At 37.9% G+C, this 17,491-nt stretch overlaps 2 protein-coding genes across 5 annotated transcripts in view; both read left to right on the forward strand.

Moving 5' to 3' along the window:
- Window positions 1–12,267, forward strand: part of LOC306865245 (meiotic recombination protein REC8 homolog) — a 23,726-nt gene extending 11,459 nt beyond the window's left edge. For 3 of the 4 annotated variants that reach the window (XM_079409744.1, XM_079409742.1, XM_079409743.1), the window contains 9 exons: window positions 2,252–2,408; window positions 2,602–2,742; window positions 4,004–4,076; window positions 4,411–4,568; window positions 5,836–5,884; window positions 10,957–11,032; window positions 11,236–11,352; window positions 11,444–11,550; window positions 11,634–12,267. In XM_079409744.1, the coding sequence (XP_079265870.1) occupies window positions 2,252–2,408; window positions 2,602–2,742; window positions 4,004–4,076; window positions 4,411–4,568; window positions 5,836–5,884; window positions 10,957–11,032; window positions 11,236–11,352; window positions 11,444–11,550; window positions 11,634–11,710 (955 nt within the window). In that variant the 3' untranslated portion in view covers window positions 11,711–12,267. Of the gene's footprint in view, window positions 1–2,251; window positions 2,415–2,601; window positions 2,743–4,003; window positions 4,077–4,410; window positions 4,569–5,835; window positions 5,885–10,956; window positions 11,033–11,235; window positions 11,353–11,443; window positions 11,551–11,633 lie in introns of all 4 variants that reach the window. The other variant, XM_079409741.1, reaches the window with a different exon arrangement.
- A 2,591-nt stretch (window positions 12,268–14,858) lies between these two features.
- Window positions 14,859–17,119, forward strand: LOC306864987 (uncharacterized protein; the record flags this gene model as incomplete). Its single annotated transcript, XM_079409322.1, has 3 exons — window positions 14,859–15,151; window positions 15,240–15,469; window positions 17,007–17,119. The coding sequence occupies 3 exons, from the start codon at window positions 14,859–14,861 to the stop codon at window positions 17,117–17,119; spliced, it is 636 nt and encodes a 211-aa protein (XP_079265448.1).
- Between the last annotated feature and the right edge of the window lie 372 nt (window positions 17,120–17,491).

The following is a 17,491-nucleotide window of genomic DNA, read 5'->3' on the forward strand; positions in this document are numbered from 1 at the left end:
AGGGTTACACTGTACTATGGTTTCTTTAGGACAGGGGTCTCAAAACTTGGTCCTGGAGGGCTGGTGTCCTGCAGAATTCAGCTCCAACCCTTATCAAACACACCTGAAACAGCTAATCTAAGCATACTAGAAACTTTCAGGCAGGTGTTTTGAAGCAAGTTGGAGCTAAACTCTGCAGGACACCGGCCCTCCAGGACTGAGTTTGGACACCCTGCTTTAGAACAAGCAGTGTTGGGTGTAACGCGTTACTAAGTAACGCGTTTCTGTAATTAAATTACTTATCCACTGAAAAAGTAAAGTAAGGGATTACTGTTCATTTTTAGGTAATTTAATTACAGTTACTTATAAAGTACTTGCGTTACATACAGTAAATAATTTCAACAGTTCTAAAAGCAATATTGAATTTGAAATCTAAATTTACCGTCTAAAGATATTGAATGCAGCGGCTTTAACCCTCCGCGTGCGGGTGCGTTCACTTTCAGATTTTCCTGATTCACAGAGAAACCTTAAATACTCAAATCAGGGCCGGCACCAAGAGGCGGCATTCGCGGGCAGAGTTACGGTGCCCCCACTTTCCATCCTCTCCCCTTCTTGCCGAACGTGATCGTTTCGAAAGCGAAAGTGAAACCGGTAAAACAGCGCACATAAGAAAGCGATTGCACGCTTTAGCGAGCGTCAGAAACTGCACGCAATCACAGATTGCACGCTTCCCATCCCACCCCGAACCCCCCCCCCCCCCCCCCCCCCCGTCACACACACACACAAAACGTGATTTGTGCCCCCCCCCCCCCAGAAATTCAAATGCCCCTCTGATGGAGGTGCCCTGGCGCCGGCTCTGACTCAGATACATATAAGACTAAAATCAATAGAATCTAAAAATCTTGAAGTGTCTTCTTGACACTTGAACGAATTCAAATTAAAAACTAATGTTTCTGATTATGCAATCCGTATGAAACTAAAGCAAGGTACAGTCTTTCCCGTGTCTGAGCTCATTATATGCAGTCACCTGCGCGCATATGCCCTCACCTAGATACAAAAAAAAGTAAAATATTAAGAAAGAAAAAAAATCATCTAATATTCATCATTTTTGAAAGAAGACCTGCTATGAGAAATTTACCTCATAAGAACAGCGCGATCTGACATTATTCAGCAGAGAAGATCATTTCTGTAATTTATTCTTTCCTACATTAGTTAACGTGTTATTTTGACATAAACCTGTACAGATTTGACTAGTTGGGCTTTTCCTGAACATCTTGCCAAACTGAAATGTATTGTTTAACTTTTAAGCCTTTTTGTTATTCAGATATTTTGCAGAGTATTTCTATTTGTTAACCAAAGGTGGTTACATTTTTTTCATAAAAATGTTTAAGTATTACAGTTGTTTTAAAGCTAAAAGGCTAAACTATTCTATGTTTGACTCGAATTGAAAGAATATAGAGTTTAATTTCTATTAAGGTTTATAGGGATTTTAAGATGTAGCCTAATTAGCGATTTGAATAATTAAGTTACTTATTGAGTAACTAAGTTACTTTTCAGATAGAGTAATTAGTAAAGTAATTTAAATACAATATTGATGAAGTAATTAGTAACTGTAATTAATTACTTTTTGAAAGTAACTTACCCAACACTGAGAACAAGTAAGTAACAAGTTCAAGAATGGGAAAATGTTGATTTATTTTTTAGACTTATGTTGCTTGTTCTTTGTAATATTTTCCATTGGAGCCCAAAATGTGATTGTTACACTATAATAAAAATGCTGAAAATGTGAAGTTGCACTTCAGCTTATGTGACTTTAGTGAAATTGCTAAACCTAAAGTAAATAAAATAGCCTAATTTGATCCTACAGTGTTGCTGCACATGCTTTTAGATCATTACAAATAATAATGCAAAATTATTATCTTAGAATATAAAATATGCTGTCTCTCGTGTCACATAAATGATCAATAGTTAAGTATGTGGTTTTGAAGAAGATGCTTTTATTTTCTTTCTCTGTTTTGACTGTCTCATTTGGACTTGACTTGGACTCGAACCTCTTTGGACTCGGTCTTGACTCGGACTCGATAGTCCTGGTCTTGGACTTGTCTTGGACTCGACAAAGGTGGACTTGACTACAGCCCTACCTAAATATATCTGAAATAAAGAATCTGCTTGACTGCACAGTTTAATGGAGCCCGTAATGTTGGCCTGAACTGGCTGCTTGTGTTGACCGGGTTCTCGTGGTTTTTAACCATCACTGAATACATGTTTGCAGACTGAAGAACAGTGAGTGCATCGTGGATGAGTGGAATGCACGGCCTACGGAGGTCACCTTAGATAGGGTGGCTATGGAGATGACCCCTCCTCCCATCACCATGCCAACAACCACAGAAGCCAGTAAGAGAGCCGTGGAGATGGAGCGCTCCAGTGAGGTTTGTGTGTGTAGCCGTTTCCACATTACCTTGCCCATTATGCTCTAGTGTTATATAATCCATATGTGTTTTGCAGCATGAATGCCTTTGTAGCAAAGGCATTTACATTAGCCTGAATCCACAACAGTGTACTCAGGGTCTTAATAACCTCTCGCTCTTTCATTCTTTCTCTTGTTTTGTCCCTTATTCTCAGACACTCCTAGTGGAGCAGTCTGTGCCTCCAAAGAGACGGGGTCGCAAACGGCAACTGATCTTCGCTGACCAAAACACACAGATTTCCCAGGATGCAATGCGGCAACAAATCAGCAACCCTCTGATTGAAACTCAATCTCTGGTGGGAGCTCTGTGATAGATAACTAATCTAATCAGTAGTGCTGGAAATCTTTAGACACCTCATGATTTGATTCGATGTAGTTTCAGGGCGTCATGGTGTGATTACAAAAACAATCCTTGATGCATCTTAATTTTCCAGCAATAGCAAAGGGGCACAAATCTTTATCGGGTTAAGAGTGTCTCTCTTATGAAAGCTTAGTAAAATAAGCTAAAATAATAATAAAAACAACATATTGAAATAGATATTACATTTTATTCAATTAATTATCTGAAAACACTGTAGAGCATATTTTGGGGTATAACAGAATTAAAATATATTTAGCTGTTGCTTGATTGTATTGACCTTTAGAGAAATATGTCTAATCAGTCAAGGACAAAAATGCCAGGAAATAAATATGCATAAATTCTGAAAGAAGTATTTATGTTTTTCTAACTCTAATTTAGTCATTTCCAAAATGATAAATCATTTTAATAAATAAAATAATTTAATACATATTTTTAATGATTTTTTTTTTTGTACATTCTGTTCAAAAGTTTGTGATCAATAAGATTGTTTTGATGTTGTTTGAAAGAAGTATTTTGTGCTAATCAAGGCTGCATTTATTTGATCAAAAATACAATGAAACTGTATTATTGTGAAATATTATTACAGTTTAAAATAACCGTTTTCTATTTTAATATATTTTAAAATTGTATTTATTCCTGATAGCAAAGCTGAATTTTCAGCAGTCTTTACTCCAGTCTTCAGTGTCACATGATCCTTCACAAATCATTCTAATATGCTGATTTGCTGCTTAAGAAACATGTATTATTGTTAATGATGAAAACAGTTGTGCTGCTTAATATTTTTTTATGGAAACTGATATATTCTATTTACTCATAGATAAATATAAAGTTTTACTGAATTTACTGAAACAGAAATCTTTTAAACATTATAAAAGTATTTAATCAATTTAATGTGTCCCTACTGAATAAAAGTATTAATATGTGTTAAGTATTAAAAATATTAATTAAAAAAACTTACTTACCCCAAACTTTTAAACTGTAGTTCAGTGTAGAGTAGTATGTATTGCACTATGATAATATATGTACATTTAATATTTAAAATATTTTATTTAAAAAATTGCAAAGCATCTGCTTTGCTGGTGAATCTTTTATTTTTCTCTAACCCTATTCAATTATTTGCTTATGTGATAATATCTGATTCTCTTTCTCTGTTTCTGTCCATCTATCTCCATCTTTCTTTCTCTTTTTTCCCCTAGTCTGACACTCTCCTAAGTATTCCTGCGTCTCGGAAGTCATCAGCAGCAGTTCTGCTCAGCACACCGTGTAACTGTACGTTGTGTAACACTGTGGCCCAGCACCACTCATAAATGCTTGCTCGTATATAAAAATTGTTTTAATATAATTGGACACAAAGTCATCAACAGCCCTACAGAATGTATCATTTTTTTATTTGATCACGTATACAGCACAAATATTTATCAACAAACTGGGAAACTACTGCATCAGGTCCTTTAACTTGAACTGAACAGTTTAGCAGATATTAATAATGAAACCACTGGACCATCAAAAGGCTCAGCAGTTTTATAAGAAGTCAGAAAGCACCCTTACCCTAGCACACTCCACTCTTATAACCACTGACATGCCTCTGCTTCTTGCATTGTAGTGCTCATCCACCCTGACCTCCAGGCGCTATGGAAATGCTGCAGCGTTTCCTCTGCGCTCCCCCGTCGCTCCAGGAAACAGCAGGTGCAGGAGGAGAGTGAGCTGTGGGAGATGGAGAAAGAAAGAGGAACGGAGAGGAGCTGGGAATCTAGCAGAGAGGTGAAGAAGTCTTAAGTTGCTCATCTGTTCATGTCAGACACAGAGCCCTGGGACCGGTTGCATAAACTGTTTAGACTAGTATTAAAAAGTTAGTCACCTAATTTTCTTCAAGACTGGTCATAACTTTTTTAATTCAGTTAGGAAAAGGTAGATTGGTCTTATTTGTATTGGAAAAGTAAGACTTATTACCCCTTGGCAACAGTTAGTTGGTCAAACTAGTTCTTAAGACACAGTCTTAACATGGTGGCTAAGTTCTTGCAACTGGCCCCTGATCTTTCAGAGTTCAAGGTCATGACCTGTGGATGCAACTAACATGTACACTATTGGCATTCAAAAGGGTTGGTTCACCCAAAACTGAAAATCTCATTATCATTTACTCATGCGATAAATTATAATGTACTCAACCACATGACATGAGGGTCTGTAAATGATAACAGAATATTCATTTATGGGAGAACTATCCTTTTAAAGTCCTTTTGAAAAAGAAGTGCACTTCATTGTATTGAACATGCACTGGTGGTGTACTTCAAATCTTATATAAAAATAAAAAAACTGTACAGGTATTATCATTTTAATGAAATAAAACTGAAGCAAAAATTAAAGTTACCCCATGATTTACTCACCCTCGAGCCATCCTAGGTGTATATGACTTTCTTATTTCAGACAAATACAATTGGAGTTATATTAAAAAATGTCCTGGCTCTTTCAAGCTTTATAATGACATGGGTGTTGAAATTTTGAAGTCCAATAAAGTGCATCCATCCATTATAAAAAGTGCTCCACACAGATTTGGGGGTTAATTAAGGCTTTCTGAAGTGAATCGATGTGTAAGAAAAATATCCATATTTAACATTTTATAAACCATAATCTCTAGCTTTCACTAACTGTTGTATGTACGTTCATGAGAGAGTGGCGTTCCAGCGGATAACGTAGGACGTAAGCGTAGCGTAAACTCCGGTGAGAAATGATGAATGTGGAAATTCAGTGGAGAGAGCAAAACAGAACACCAGTCACAAATTAGAAGTACAAAACGAGGATTTCGATATAAGCCAAGAGGAGATGTTTTCCTTTGCTGTAAACAAAACTTGGTTCTCGCGAGACTAGCATATTCTCATCTGAGTTTACAATACGCCTACATCATCCGTGCAGTGCGGTATTTCCCCTAGGTTTAAGGCTTTTGGGGGGGTTCCGTTTCAAATTAGACAAACTTTTTTCTCTAGAGAGTCCTTAACCCACTTCCCTTTCTGTGTGTTTTGTGGATGTTTAGGTGGTCAGGGAATCTGGTGCAGCTGCTCTGGCTCTGTCTGAACTCTCAGGTGAAAACTTTTTCATAATAAAATCAATGAGATTTCAGTGTGAAATCCAGGGCCGTGCACAGGGGGGTGGCCTGGTGGCTAGAGCCAGTGCCCCTTTGCCCTCATCGGCTGAATTGCCCCTCTCACCAATTCCCCCATCACCCCAGCTCAAAGCGGTCTATTCCCGCTCCGCTAAAGATCTGCTGATTCCGCTAATCTGTTGTTTATTCCCGTCACTCACAATCTGTGTGCCACTCTCTGGAGTGGAGACCACAGTTCCTGAAGGTCGTTGCATTAACAGTTAGATGCATTACAATCCACATTACAGTCAGTGGATGACTCACTGAATTAGTCATTTGGTAGTTTGTTTTTGGATTTCTGTCAGTAATTATTTGCTCTCGGTCTTCTAAAAGTGATAACAAAATATCCACGTTCTTAGAATGTCTAATGAAATTATTGTACCCAGACAGATCTAATATAAATAACACAAAATTCACTGTTGTTGGCACACTTTGTAGATAAAAAAAATAAAATGTATATATATATAAAATAAAAAATGCCTTCACAAAAAGAGCGAAGGTAGGTTGCTAAAGGCAGTTCAACACTGCAAACGTGAATTCAAAGCTCCAGCAAGTCAGCAGGTAAATCATCATATAGAATATTTAGCAGTTTGTCATTTTGTCATTTCCCATTATAATCACTTGTCTTGATACTGTCACGGTGCACACAGCAAGGATGATACAGGAACACGGAGACGAGGATAAACTCAAAATAACAGTATTTAATCAAATCCAAACAAGGCAGGGCAAGACAAGGCAAGGCAAGGCTAACAGACAGGAACACCAGGGAGTAACGAGTAGACCAGACGACACGAAACTGAACAGGCAGGAACTTAAATACACAGGCTAATTACATAAACACAGCTGAACAGAATAAACTAATAATCACATTAAACGAGGACAGGAAACAAACCAAATAAGGACACATGAGGCGGGAATACATGACACACACGACAGAGGACTGACATAACTCTGCTGAGGCTTCCTCTGGGCATGACAAGGATTCAGGGGCCCTCCCAGGGTTCCTCAGCAACCGCCTCCACTTTAGCGACAGGACGGTTAGGGTTAGAGTTTCCGTGGACAAGACTAACATGACATGACCGACATGAACCGTGGATGGCGGCGTCCATCACCCACGAACAGTGGGCTTGGGTGAGTCGCGGACGGCGGCATCGATCTTCCGCGAACGGTGGGCTTGGGAGAGCCGCAGACGGCGGTGTCAATCTCCCGCAAACGGCAGGCTTGGGTGAGCCGCGGACGGCGGCGTGAAGGAGGAAACCCGCGGACGGCAGCCGGCTTGAGAGAGCCGTAACCGGCAGACTTGACATCGGAGCGGCCAGTGGGCTTGAAGGAGCGGCAACCCGTGAACTTGACTTTGGAGCCGCAGACTAACAAACAGGAACAAAACAAAAGAACTTTCAAAAACGGAAAACAAAAACGGTGAAAAGGGGCACCGCTTACTGTTGTGGTCTGGTCTTCTGTCACGGTGCACACAGCAAGGATGATACAGGAACACGGACATGAGGATAAACTCAAAATAACAGTATTTAATCAAATCCAAACAAGGCAAGTCAGGGCAAGACAAGGCAAGGCTGACACAGACAGGAACACCAGGGAGTAACGAGTAGACCAGACAACACAAAACTGAACAGGCAGGAACTTAAATACACAGACTAATTACACAAACGCAGCTGAACAGAATAAACTAATAATCACATTAAACAAGGACAGGAAACAAACCAAATAAGGACACATGAGGCGGGAACAAATGACACACACGACAGAGGACTAACAGATACTAGAAATTTATAACACATCGTATTTTATTAAAACCATATTAATAGTAGGCCCATAGTTAAAAATAATATAAATGTTCTAAATGAGTTGTTTATTAGTATATAATATAGATTTATGCTGTAAAATATTAAATTAAATGTCTAATACTTACAGGGGAGAATGGGGTAAGGTTAGGTTTTTTTACTTGTGGTCCTCAAGATAAGTTAAAATGATGCAGAATTACAATTAAAGTATCTATCCTATATTATCCTATCCTATCCTAATGAAAGCATTCCTATCATTTTATATGATCAGAATGTATCCATGACAAAGGGTTCTAAAAATAGGGCTTCTTTAAAAAAAGTGTTCCCATGGCTCAGTTTGCCCAGGTTAGGGGTATGTTGACCTGAGTTAACCATCTGACCAAATCTGATTCAAACTGTGAAATAAATAATAATTAAAAATAATATATAATAATTTCCTTTTACAAACAGTCATATTTCTTTTCATGAAGTTAACTTTAACAACATAAGATGAACTAAATTAAGTTTAAATTTCAATATTTAATTTTGTGCATTTCTGAAACAATATGTTGAATACCAAAGTTGTAGCCTTCCTAAAAACAGACTAAACAGAGAGTTTGTTGGCAATTCGTGACTACAGGTGGAAAGATACAGTGCCCTCCAAAAGTATTGGAACAGTAAAGACAAAATTGCTCTGTTGGCTGTGTTTACAAATATGATTAAAAGATGAATATGAGACAAAACTACAGAATGCCACATTTTATTATTGGGTGATTCAACACATAGATGTTTTGCCAGCTAAGAAGCTCAGCACTTTTAGAGTTTCATCCCCCTATCTGATGTGAGCATAAGTATTGGAACAGTTGCCTCACAGGTCTTTCTAAGTGATCAGCTGTGTCCTGTTGCATTAATTCTTCAGATATTAAAAGCAGGGAATGTGTCGTATCAGTTATATCCATTACTTCTGTATTCTGAATCTTGCATTTGATGACACAAACCAGGATGAAGATGAGGGAGCTGACTTTGAGAGAAAAGTAAGCAATTTGGATGCTAAAAGAAAAGAGGAAGTCAATTAGAGCTATAGCAAAAACAAAGGGCATGGAGAAATCAAGAATTTGGAAACCACCAGCGACACCAGCAACCAACAACTACTTGATCGGCTGAGAAAACAACCGTAGTTGATGACAGACAAATCATAAAAGCTGTTAAAATTATCCCTAAAAGACGTGTCTGTAAAATCAGCAACAACTTCCAGAAAGCTGGGGTGATGCTCTGACAATCTACTGTCCTCAGGAGACTTTGACACAGAATTACAGATGCTACACAGCAAGATGCAAACCTCTGACCAGCACCAAAAATAGAAAGGCAAGATTAGAGTTTGCAGAAAAGCACAAAGGTGAGCCAGAAGAGTTTTGGAACTGTGTTTATGGACCGATGAGACAAAGATGAACCTTTATCTAAGTGATGGGAAATCAAAAATGTGGAGAAAAAAAGGGAACTGCAAATGATCCCAAGCATACAGCCTCATCTGTAAAGCATGGTGGAGGTGGTGTCATGGCATGGGCGTGCATGGCTGCCTCTGGAACAGGCCCTCTCAATTTACTGATGACTTAATGTATGATGACAGTAGCAGAATGAATTTGGAAGGGTACAAAACCATCTTGCCTACCAATATTCAAGAAAATGCCACCAGATTCATTGGGAAGTGCTTCATATTGCATTAGGACAATGACCCAAAACACCCTGCCAGTTCAGTCAAGGAATTTATAAGGGCAAAGAAATGGAAAGTCGTAGATTGCCCAAGTCAATCTCCAGATTTAAATCCGATTGAACATGAATTTCACCAGCTGAAGAGGAGAGTAAAGGCAGAAACTCCCCAAAACAAGCAACAATTGGAATTGGCTGCATTAAAGGCTGGGAAAAGTATTTCAAAGGATGTGACCTAGAGTCTGGTGATGTCTATGGGTCACAGACTCAATGCTGTGATTGTTCACAAAGGATCTGCAACTAAATAATAGCTTTTATTCTTTTATATCTGCCTTATGTTCAACTGTCCCAATACTTATGCTCACATCAATGAGTGGGATGAACTCTAAAAGTGCTGTTCTTTTTATTTGGTAAAACATGTTGAAACGGCTAATAATAAAATGTGACATTCTGTAGTTTTGTCTCAAATTCATCTTTTAATCATATTTTCAAATGTCTTGACTCCACAGCCAACAGAGCAATTTTGTCTTTACTGTTCCAATACTTATGGAGAGCACTGTATATCAGATTAGAATGCAATGAAAAGCATTTTCTGGTTCTAATAAGAGATGGATTTGGTGCACTTGTACACTGTCCCTATGAAATAAACTACAAATAATATCTATATATGATCAACTAAACCAGTTATATCACATTAAAATACCAGTTTATAATTCAGAGATTTAACTTACAGTGCCTTATGGAGGGGTAAGTTAAAATGCTGACTCAATTTACCCCACGGCATTTGGCTCACTTTGCCCCATAGCTGCCATTTTGGAAAAAAAATAACTACTGTTGCTTGCCAGTTCAGGCTAATATTTAGCTAAATGATTTGCATGTTGCTAAATCACCTATATGTATCGTAAATATCTGAATAAATTTGCTTTGATGTAACAGCCATTACATCTGTTATGCTAAAATGTTATTTTGACAAGTCAAAAACAGTTTTTAAAGTAAATGGGTGCCTTCCACTCTGCTCATGTGTTTCTCCTTTTCACAGTCTGGCAGAAATGATGGGTGGTTCCAAAATGCATGGTCACATGACAGTAAAAGTGTACAGTTGCCAAGATACAGGGGGTGGGTCAATTTACCCCACTCTCCCCTACATCCATTGAAGATGAGGCAGAAGCAGGCTTAGAGAGTGAGGGACAGCCCACTCTTATCAAAACAGCTACAATAAAGTCTGAAATTATTACAGAGTGTGCTGTGTTCTCTTTTAATTTGTAACAACTGGATAATTTGTATTAACAAGCACCCACCCCCCTAATGCCCCTTTTATTGGTTTGGGCCACTGCCCCTGAAAATGTCTGTGCACGGCCCTGATGAAATCACACCTGTTTTTTTGTGCTTGATATAACACACCGTGTCCAAGCACTTCCTGCTTTACTTTAGCCTCTTTGCTCAAAATGCCAATCAAACTAAAGCCTGTAGGCCCATCGGGGATGAATGAATGGCTGATATGGCTGTGTGTGTGTGTGTGTTCGTCCAGCTGGTTCAGACGTGCCGCTGGATGGGTCTAAAGGAGACAAGTCTCAGAGTGACCTCGTCACTCCCACCAGCAGATGGTAAGACATATTAAAAGAAAATCACAAAATGCATTATTAATAAAAAATCTGTTACTAAACACTGAATGTCAGAACACGTGTCATATTCAGGTCTGCAGTTTTACGTCATGCAATCTTACTGGCACAAGGCGTTCATTATAACAAGAACACACTGCTGGTTCAAGTCAGCATGAAATCCTGTGAAATAAACATTATGTCAATAGGTCTCCTATAGAAGAGGCTCCTGTTTCCATGGAGGTGATATTAGAGGAGCATGTAGAACTGCCACAGGGAGAGACAGAGCCTGAGATGGATGTCATCACCACTGCCGAACTTCTCCGGTTCGTTGAGTAACATTTTTATGTGCGTAACTGTCTGGTGTGATCCAGAAGTCCATCAGATCTTTTTTCAGTCATTCTTTCTATCATACAGACTGATCAACAGCTTCATCAAGCGCTTTGGAAAGGTTTGCTTTCACTCACTGATGCCCCCAGAGGCCGAGCGCAGCACTGCAGCTCATCTGTTCTACAAAATACTGGGTAATCTTTGCACAATGTATGTTTGTTTTTACTGTTTCACACTATATATGTGACGTGATCTGTGACCGATGTTTGTTCTACAGAGCTGCTCAGCAGTCTGAAGTTAAGTGCATGTCAGACTGAAGCGTTTGGAGTCATCACCATTATCATGAACCGCTGAACACACACTTAAGTGCAAACATACATGCTCTCAAACACGTTGAAGCAGTTAGATTGTTTTAAACTTTTGCTGAGCGCTCACACACTGTTATGATGAGATATATTAAGCCAGTTCAGAAGTCAGTTTAAATACACAGTTTGTAGTCTTGTATTCATAACAAACAAATATAGAAATGGTTTTATTTGTGATGGTTATGAATTATCAGTTACTGTGATTATTATGTTAAATTATTTCACATAGCAGTTGCATGGTTTTAGATGTAGTACTGACGTTTATATTACAGTAACAATTTTTTCTGTTTTAAACTTTTTATGATGGTTGATGTTCATTTTTAACTTTTATATTATATTTTTAACTTTTTATATTAAGTTAATTAACTGTTCTCAAGTTATAGAAACAAAATATGAATTTTACAGACTATAAAATGCATATATGAGTTTGTGAAGTTTTTAGCTGTGCTCCAGTTGTGGAATACACATGCTGAATGAGTTTGACAGAATTTGTCTCAATGCCAATTGCAATATAATACATACATTAAAATTTAATACAATTACCGTTTGTGTATATTTTCTGTTTGTCAAATTGTTCTACACACATTGATGTCACTTCATACAAATTACGGTTCTTATAGACCTATTATTACTATATTACAGGCCTGCCTAGTATTTACACCAAAGTAAAGTTCAAAGTGTAGGAGAAGAGAAATTCAATTACCCCTATCAGTTTTAGTCTATAGGGGGCAGTGTAGAACTACAGTAGCAATTAACTTTTCCAGCAGAAATCCCTTTGTTGTGCCTTGTTGGCAGTGATCTCATAGAGGTCATGATCTCATGCCTGCCTTACCTCACGCTGTTAAACTAGAGCCATGAAGCAGTTATCACAAATGTAACACCAGCCGGCAACAACAACAGAGGCTCGAGCAGCACACTGGATACAATAAAAACCCATGCCAAAATCTCTGCTGTGCTGATTACAAAATGTGGAGTGATGTATGCAAAACAGACATATGGTTAAGCAATAGCTAGCATACAGATGAGGAGTCACGGTAAAACTATGAACGGTCAACAACAGCTTCACACCGTCCTCAGACAACCGCCATCCCACCCCATAGCACAGATGCTGGGAATTTCAGATGATCTGTGAGAAATCATTCAATATCTGGCTTTCTCATGGTCAAGGGAATCCCAATAAGATGTTTATATTACCTGTCATATGTGGCTACATATTGATATTAAGAATTTCATATCATAGTTATGCATATAATCAGAATGTACATTAAAGGGTGTAATTAATCATTGGCAAGAACACAAAATGTAAATTTAGGGCAATATTTACTATTGTAGCACTTGTGATCACAGCATACTGGAATGTTGCGTATATATCCTGAACAGCTTGTATAACTGGAAAAAGAGGACAGAGGTTCAGAGGCCACACTGAGGCTGCACGACCATGAACATGCAGAGTTATGAGGTGACATGTTTTCTGAAGGCATTAAAATGTGGCACTTTACTGTAAGCACACTGTAAATCGCTCATTTCAAGTAATCGCCTGTCAGACGGGAAAAAAACAAGACATGCTTAGAATGTAGTTGGGTTAGGATCACCTGAGTTAAAGCTTGTCTTCAAGATCACTAGAAAGGTGTGCTTGATTAAACTCTGCAGGACAGTCGATCACCAGGAGCAGGATTGGGCACCCCTGGTTTAGTTCATTTAAACTATAACCCGAATTCCAGAAATGTTGGGACGTTTTTTAAATTTGAATAAAATGAAAACTAAAAGACTTTCAAATCACAGGAGCCAATATTTTATTCACAATAGAACACAGAGAACATAAATGGAGAAATTTTTACATTTTTCTTTTCTTTACTTTTAGTTTTCATTTTAAAATTCAATTAAAATTTAAAAAATGTCCCAGCATTTCCAGAATTTGGGTTGTATTTGGTGCAAAACGTAATGCTGAGGTAGTTTGGTTGGATAGTTAGTTTTAGGTTGACTGGTTGGTTAGTCAGTTTTAGAGTGTAGTCTTAATTCTCAGAAAGCAAAGGCTCCCTGAGTTAGGTAGTTGGTTGGCTGGTTAGTTACTTAGATGGCTATTAGTTAGCTATTGGGGGGGGGGGGGGGGGGGGGGGGGCGACAATGCCCCACTGCTTTGGTTAACTGCTTTGTGCAAATATTAATAAAGCGAAGCTCCAGTGTGTTAGTTAACGTCATTAATATCAATCAAGTGCTTTTGTTTAATACTGGGTGCAACATTTGTGGGGAAACATCACAGATTTAGTTAGCTGTTTTGTGCATATTTTAATAATTGAAGCCTTAACTAACCTTAACATTTATATCAATGTTGTTCAGATAAAACAACATTTATATAAACATTTAATGAGGGGAAACCCCACAAATTTAGTTAGTTGGTTTGTGCAAATTTTTCATAAAGGGAGGCTCCTTTGTGTTAGTTCAATATTGTCAACATATACATATTTAATTAATATCTGATGCAAAAATTCATGAAGAGAAACCCCTACAAATGTAGCTGGTTTTTGCACGTTAATAAAGTGAAGCCCCAATGTATTTGTTAGATAATATCATCATTACTTCTTTTACTATTTAGCACAACATTTCATGAAGGGAAACCTCACATTTACTTAGTTTGCGCAAAATTAAATTTGTTAGTTACTTACTACTACTTGTTAGTTATGTGCTAACTTTAAAACCAAAAATATTTTATCAATATTTTTTTGGCAAAATTTGGTGCAAAATTTCACGAAGGGAAAGAGGCATTAAGCAAGCCTCACAAAGCTAGTTAGTTGGTTCACAGACTAAACTTAAGTAGCACACACAAACATTGGAGAGGGAAAAGAGGATTTAATAATATAAACAACACTCCAGTCCATACTGTAATTCATCAGCCTCTGACAGACTAATAAACCTCACACGTCAGCGCCACATTACACACAGACCATTTAAATCTCCACTGGACTTCTGAATGTTCCCCAGTGTCTCACACCACCTAAATCCAACAGCACAGAGAGAACAACCTGGAAGACTTGTACCTGCATCTGGTTTAACTGAATCTCAAATTTGGAAAACAACAGTTGACTTGAGGAGATCAGGGTTATCATTTCAACCAGGGAGGAATCAAAGGAATCGACTCAATGATTATAGACGACAGGAAAGAAACTAAAGAGGAGCGACAGCTGCCAGTTAAAGACACCAGTGTCAAGCTGGCAGGCCAGGACAAAGATCCAGAGGTCCAGCACGGGGTCAAGCCCCAGGAGAAAGAGTTAAATGGTGATGGCCCCTTAACCTCCCCAACCAATGACAAAATGGCGCGAGCCGAGATGGACTGGACTGTTCCCATGTGTGTGCACCTACCCATTGAAGTTCTCAACCCTGACCAGGTGTTTCCCTTCCTGAACACCACACTCGCTGACCTGGGCATCGAAGAGTGAGTTCAGACTTGTAGATGAATTTGTACGTATACAGTTTTGGGTGAAATATTCCTTTATAGTCTTGATATCTCCATGTGTACCCAGATCAGCGGTGAAGGAGCGTGTGGTGTGGGTGGACACCAAGCGCACCCGGGTGAAGGGGAAGTCTGGGAAGCTGAAGGAGAAGGAGGTGACCATTCTGGAGGTGCGTGTGAAAGCGCAGCACCCCGGAGAGCGTCAGTGTCAGGAGGTTCTCTACAGCACCGAGTCCAACACCGATCGCTCCTTCTGCAGAAGCGGGGTGGACATCATCCCGTGGAGACACACACAGCCAGGTGGGGACAGAATCAACATTTATCTGGCAAACTATATTTAAATGGGCCGATACAGTTCATATTAAGCTAAGACTCAAGCAGGGTTATTATAGCTAATTAAAAATAAACCATAAAAAAAGTTCAATAAAATAGAACTACAAAAAATTAAAACTTAATTGAAAATAAAAATCAAACCCTTAAACTCAATCTAAAATAATGGACTTTAACTAAAACTGAAATAAAAAGCACAATATAGACATATCTAAATAACTAATAAAAAAACTAATCAAAAACTTGTCTTGAAAGTGTTAAAGACATTATACTTGTTCACATTAGATTAGTAAAATACAGGAACTATTTACCACCTTTTTTCATATAAAAGAATTAATGCGTTTCAACAAAAATATGAGCTGCAGATTTCTACCTTTAAACCTTCTGAAATGCCATGTTCATTTATTAAACATTGTATATTAAATTGAGAAAGGAGCCTAAATTATTGTCTGTGTTAATCGACAAAATGCAGCTTAACTTGTTTTGAACCTGGACAATAGAATTGAAAGGGTTATTATTATCATTATTAAAACTACCCTTTCATTAAAAAAAAATAATTTAATTTCATATTCAGTGGTGTTACGGTTAAAGTAAAACTATTAAAATTTTAAATAAAATTTCAAAGTACTAAACTTAAGTACTAAAGCAAATAGCAATATATATATATATATATATATATATATATATATAAAGACAAAACTATTAAAAATGTAATTAAAAAATAAAAAGCTAATTGAAATTATTAAAAATTATGAATAAATAAAATAACAGTATAGAAGTAATACTAAAATAACACTGCAGGAAAGTTCTGCATATGAAGCCCAATAAAATGGGACTGCTGGCTTTTGCAGTTGAAAGCTTATTAAGATGACGGTTTCTGCAGTGGCTTTTGGCTGCTCGGATTGATTTGTTCTGGCATGTGAGTAACAGTTTAATTTAGAAAATCTTTTTGAGAAATGAAGTTCAGTATTCCTACACATGAACAATCAACATTAGCACTGAATAATCAAGAAAACGTTACCATTTACATAAAGACCCAATTAAACGTAACAAACAGATTTCACCGTATACTGATGTTCATTGCACAAATACTTCATCTCCACACTTAATTACAACCGGTATTACTACCGGTCCAGCTGAAGTGAATTTTATCAGCATTTTGTTCAGTCTGTCAGTTCGCATTAGGCTACAGTGCCAGGGCTTGCAGTAATATAACGCTCCATTCCTGACAGTTAGCTAACAGATGACATCTGCAGATCAGTGAGGTGAGCTAACATAACGCTCATGGCTGCTGAGTAAGTGTGTGTGGTATTCGCATGCTCAGCACTCTCTCCTGTGGGTGTGTTGAGCATTTGATGTTCGCCCTCTCCCTCAACATGCCTCATTTCCAACCTCAAAGTCTCCGGGGTTTGTGTGTAGAATTTGTCATGGAAATCTGACGCGCAATACAACATCCTATTATATAAACATGGCAAAGAATATTCTTGTGTTTCCCTCCCTCCCCCAGCTGAAAATGAACTCCAGCCGGTGGAAAGGACTCTGGCTTTGGACACAATGTCAGAGTCCAAGCCCAAATGGCAGAAGACAGAAGAAAAACGAGACTTGCCAAGCGAGGAGTGAGTGGTAGACGTTTGACAGCTAGGCTAAACCAATCTAACACCTCAGATGACACAGAAGCAACTTTCAGGTTTTAGGTTTTAAACTGGTCCACAACGGTCTAAATTCTATGTGCTATGCTGTAACTGAAGGATACATTTTACTTATTTTATGTGGCAGTATAACTCAACTTTTGTGGGTAATGTTCTACAAAAAGGGGTTTCAAAATCTTACTGTTTCGTGTATTTTAGATTATTCATAAATTTAATCAGGGACAGTTTTACCTACGCAAAATGTGTATCTATATGAAATAAATCTTTATTACTTTAACGTTCAATAGTTGGGGGTCAGATATTAATACTTTTATTCAGCAAAGATTAATTAAATTGATCAAAA

This window comes from Barbus barbus (assembly GCF_936440315.1).
Source record: "Barbus barbus genome assembly, chromosome: 46".
In the NCBI taxonomy this organism is placed as follows: Eukaryota; Metazoa; Chordata; class Actinopteri; order Cypriniformes; family Cyprinidae; genus Barbus; species Barbus barbus.